The sequence below is a fragment of the Onychostruthus taczanowskii genome, unplaced genomic scaffold (genome assembly GCF_017590055.1).
Source record: "Onychostruthus taczanowskii isolate IOZ18803 unplaced genomic scaffold, ASM1759005v1 scaffold368, whole genome shotgun sequence".
NCBI lineage: Eukaryota > Metazoa > Chordata > Aves > Passeriformes > Passeridae > Onychostruthus > Onychostruthus taczanowskii.
Window position 1 is genome coordinate 21,799 of NW_024501104.1, and position 4,361 is coordinate 26,159.

General features: G+C 62.8%; 1 protein-coding gene across 1 annotated transcript in view; it reads left to right on the top strand.

Moving 5' to 3' along the window:
• Positions 1-4,361, top strand: part of CAPN1 (calpain 1) — an 8,619-nt gene that overhangs the window by 2,062 nt on the left and 2,196 nt on the right. Inside the window, exons 3-19 of the mRNA XM_041411650.1 lie at positions 41-308; positions 389-458; positions 545-663; positions 1,091-1,224; positions 1,301-1,469; positions 1,553-1,636; positions 1,709-1,794; positions 1,867-1,941; positions 2,016-2,176; positions 2,248-2,426; positions 2,750-2,761; positions 2,883-3,094; positions 3,168-3,207; positions 3,284-3,349; positions 3,952-4,009; positions 4,106-4,170; positions 4,247-4,315. Coding sequence (XP_041267584.1) covers positions 42-308; positions 389-458; positions 545-663; positions 1,091-1,224; positions 1,301-1,469; positions 1,553-1,636; positions 1,709-1,794; positions 1,867-1,941; positions 2,016-2,176; positions 2,248-2,426; positions 2,750-2,761; positions 2,883-3,094; positions 3,168-3,207; positions 3,284-3,349; positions 3,952-4,009; positions 4,106-4,170; positions 4,247-4,315 — 1,866 coding nt within the window. The 5' untranslated portion in view covers position 41. The remainder of the gene's footprint in view (positions 1-40; positions 309-388; positions 459-544; positions 664-1,090; positions 1,225-1,300; positions 1,470-1,552; positions 1,637-1,708; positions 1,795-1,866; positions 1,942-2,015; positions 2,177-2,247; positions 2,427-2,749; positions 2,762-2,882; positions 3,095-3,167; positions 3,208-3,283; positions 3,350-3,951; positions 4,010-4,105; positions 4,171-4,246; positions 4,316-4,361) is intronic.

Below are 4,361 nucleotides of genomic sequence, written 5' to 3' on the forward strand. Positions count from 1 at the left end.
CCCCCTGATCCCCGGCACCTTTCCCGTCGCTTTCCCGCAGGATGGCGGAGCCGCCCGTGGTGCCGGTGTTCTGCACCGGCGTCTCGGCGCAGGTGCGGCGGCAGCGGGCCAAGGAGCTGGGGCTGGGCCGGCACGACAACGCCGTGCGCTACCTGGGCCAGGATTTCGGGCAGCTGGCCGAGGAGTGCCGGCGCTCCGGGACCCTGTTCCGGGACCCCGCTTTCCCCCCGGCCGCCACCTCCCTCGGCTTCCGCGAGCTGGGCCCCGGCTCCTCCAAAACCCGCGGCGTGCAGTGGAAGAGGCCCACGGTGAGCCCGGCTCTCCGCCGTCCCCGTCGTCCCCGAAATCCCGTGGGGATATCCTGAAAATTTTGGGGTTTTCCCCGCAGGAGCTGTGCCCGCGCCCGCAGTTCATCGTGGACGGCGCCACGCGCACCGACATCTGCCAGGGAGCGCTGGGTGAGGGATCCTCGTCCTTTGCCCCAAATCTGTGGGGTTTGGGGGATGGCTGTGCCAGGAATTTGGTGGGTTTTGGTCCCGCCCAGGTGACTGCTGGTTGCTGGCGGCCATCGCCTCGCTGACGCTCAACGAGACCCTCCTGCACCGCGTGGTGCCGCACGGGCAGAGCTTCCAGCAGGGCTACGCCGGCATCTTCCACTTCCAGGTCAGCAAAGCCCGGCCTCGGGGCTCCCCTCTGCCATTCTGAGTGCAAATCCCAACGTTTTGGGGCTCCCAACATCACTTCAGGGCTCTTCTTGTCGTTCTGAGAGGTTCCCACACCATTTGGGGGCTTTTTTCACCTTTTTAGGCCTCCCCTTCACCATTCAAGGGGATCCCCCGCAGTTTTGGGGCTCTGCTCTGCAATTTTGGGGTGACCCCCCAGCGTTTTAAGGATTTCCTCCACAATTTTGGTCACACCCCTAATTTTGGGAGGACCCCCCAGTACTTTGAGCCCTTTCCCCACCCAGTTCCTCATGTCCCATTCCCATTGTGGTGACTCCGCTGCTTTGTGGGACCCCAAACTGGGCGTTTTTCCCCCAAAATCTCCTTCCCTGGATGAACCAGGGCGCTCCCCCTCCTCGTCCCCCCAGATCTGGCAGTTTGGCGAGTGGCTGGACGTGGTGGTGGACGATTTCCTGCCCACCAAGGACGGGAAGCTGCTCTTCGTGCACTCGGCCGAGGGCTCCGAGTTCTGGAGCGCGCTGCTGGAAAAAGCCTACGCCAAGTACGGCCCCTCCCCGCTCCTCCCCGTGCCCATTTTGGGGCAGAACACCCCAAAAACCGCCCCGGCTGCCGCGCAGGGTGAACGGCTGCTACGAGGCGCTGTCGGGCGGCAGCACCTCCGAGGGCTTCGAGGACTTCACGGGCGGCGTCACCGAGTGGTTCGACCTGCGCCGGCCCCCGGCCGACCTCTACCAGATCATCCTCAAGGCGCTGGAGCGCGGCTCCCTGCTCGGCTGCTCCATCGACGTGAGCCACCCCGGGCGTTTCGGGGGAAAACCGGCGGGATTTGGGCTCGTCGGCCTGGGTAACGCCGCGGTGGCTCCTCGCAGATAACGAGCGCCTTCGACATGGAGGCGGTGACCTTCAAGAAGCTGGTGAAGGGCCACGCCTACTCGGTGACTGGCGCCAAGCAGGTGAGGGTGGGCACCAGTTTGGGGGGAAAACGGTGGATTTTGGTGGTGGAGCCCTGACGGTGCCGTCCGCAGATCCCGTACCGCGGGCAGGCCCTGGAGCTCATCCGGATGCGCAATCCCTGGGGAGAGGTGGAGTGGACGGGCGCCTGGAGCGACGGGTGAGGCTTCGTTAGCGCCAGGCTCGTTAGCGGTAACGAGCCGGGGCCCTGCTGACCCTGCTGTCCCCGCAGCTCGGCCGAGTGGCACGCGGTGGAGCCGGCGCTGCGCCAGCAGCTCATGGTCAAGATGGAGGACGGGGAATTCTGGTAGGAAAAGTTCAACTCAAACCCCTTTTCCCGGCCGTTTCGTGCCTGGAAATGAAGGCAAACTCTTCCTGCAGGATGTCCTTCCGGGATTTCCTGCGGGAATTCACCCGCCTGGAGATCTGCAACCTCACCCCGGACGCGCTGCAGTCCCGCAAGTTCCGCAAGTGGAACACGCGGCTCTACGACGGGACGTGGCGGCGCGGCAGCACCGCCGGCGGCTGCCGCAACTACCCCGGTACGCGCCGGGGGATGGCCCCGGGCCCGCGGGGCCGGGCGCCCGCTGAGCCTCCTCTGCCCCCTCTGCAGCCACGTTCTGGATCAACCCCCAGTTCAAGATCCAGCTGGAGGAGGTGGACGATGACAGGGACGAGGACGGCGGGCGCGAGCCGGGCTGCAGCTTCCTGCTGGCGCTGATGCAGAAGCACCGGCGCCGCGAGCGCCGCTACGGCAAGGACATGGAGACCATCGGATTCGCTGTCTATGAGGTAACGGAATCGAGTGGGGTCAACCAGCCTTGTCTGGGATCAACCACCATCAACTGGGGTCCACCAGCCTTGACTGGGGTCAACCACCATCAACTGGGGTTAATCAGCCTTGACTGGAGTCAACCAGTCTTGATTGTGGTCAACCAGCATTAACTAGAGTCAACTGGCATCGACTGGGGTCAACCAGTATGAGTTGGCTTCAACTGGTTTCAACTGGGGTCACCTAGGGTGAATTGGGGTCAGCTGGCATAGGGGGACAATCAGAGTCACCTGGTGTCAGTTGTCACCAACGAGGTCCCCTGGTGTCCCCTCTCTCCGCACAGGTCCCTCCCGAGGTGGGTTCCGCGCGCCGGCGGTGCCGTTCCGGCGCGGCGCCGGTCGGGGCAGGCGGCCCCGGGGGTGTTTTTGGGGCCGTTTTTGGGGCGGTTTCGGAGCGTTTCCCCCCGGTGCCCGCAGTACGTGGGGAGGTCGGCCGTGCACCTGAAGCGCGAGTTCTTCCTGGCCAACGCGTCGCGCGCGCGCTCCGAGCAGTTCATCAACCTGCGCGAGGTGAGCACACGCTTCCGGCTGCCGCCCGGCGAGTACATCGTGGTGCCCTCCACCTTCGAGCCCAACAAGGAGGGCGACTTCGTGCTCCGCGTCTTCTCCGAGAAGAAAGCCGGCACCGAGTAAGCGTCGCCGCGGCAGCGCCGGCGAGCCCGCGCCGCGCCCGCGCTCAGCCCGCTCTGTGTCTGTCCGCAGGGAGATGGACGACAAGATCCAGGCCACGCTGCCGGACGAGGTCAGCCGGGGATGGGGGGACGGGCTGGCGGGGCGCCGGGGTGCGGAGTTACCAAAATGGCCGCTTTTCCCCCCAGAAAGTGCTGAGGGAGAGCGAAATCGATGAGAACTTCAAGCAGCTCTTCAAGCAGCTGGCGGGGCCGGTAAGGGAGCGGTGGCGGTGACACTGGTGGCGAGTGATGGTGGCATTGGTGGTTGGCCGTGACCTCAGTGATTGGTGGTGGTGTCATTGGTTGATGTTGATGTCATCGGTTGGCTGTGATATCATTGGTTAACAATGGCATCATTGTTGGTGATGGCATCATTGGTTGGCTGTGATGTCATTGGTTGGCAGTGGCATCATTTGTTGGCTATTATGTCATTGGTTAACAATGACATCATGGTTGGTGATGGCATCGTTGGTTGACGGTGACATCATTGGTTGTAGATGACATCATTTGTTGGCCATTATGTCTTTGGTTAGCAATGACATCATTGTTGGTGATGGCGTCGTTGGTTGGCTGTGATGTCATTGGTTGGCTGTGATGTCATTGGTTGTCAGTTGCGTCATTTGTTGTCCATGACGTCATTGGTTGGCCATGACGTCATTGGTTGGCTGTGATGTCATTAGTTGGCAGCAATGTCATTGGTTGTCAGTTGCGTCATTTGTTGTCCATGACGTCATTGGTTGGCCATGACATCATTGGTTGCCGATGATGTCACTGCTCGGCGGTGACACCGGGGCCACCCCGTGTCCCCTCCCCAGGACCTGGAGATCAGCGTCACCGAGCTCCAGACCATCCTCAACCGCATCATCGCCAAACGTGAGCCGGGATTTAGGGGGGGATTCCACCCCAATTAACCCCGCCCCGCTCATTAACACCCCCTCCCTCGTTAACGCCCGAAATTCCCAATTCCAGACAAAGATCTGCGGACCAAGGGCTTCAGCATCGAGTCCTGCCGGAGCATGGTGAACCTGATGGACGTATCCTGTGGCCGTGGGCTGGGGGGGCTCTGGGGGGACCCCTGGAGCCCCCCTTTCCTTAACCCCCCTCCCCCAGAAAGACGGGAACGGGAAACTGGGGCTGGTGGAGTTCAACGTCCTCTGGAACCGCATCCGCAACTACCTGGTGGGTCTGGGGGCTCTCCCGGCTCCTGGGGGGTTTGGAGTTCGGG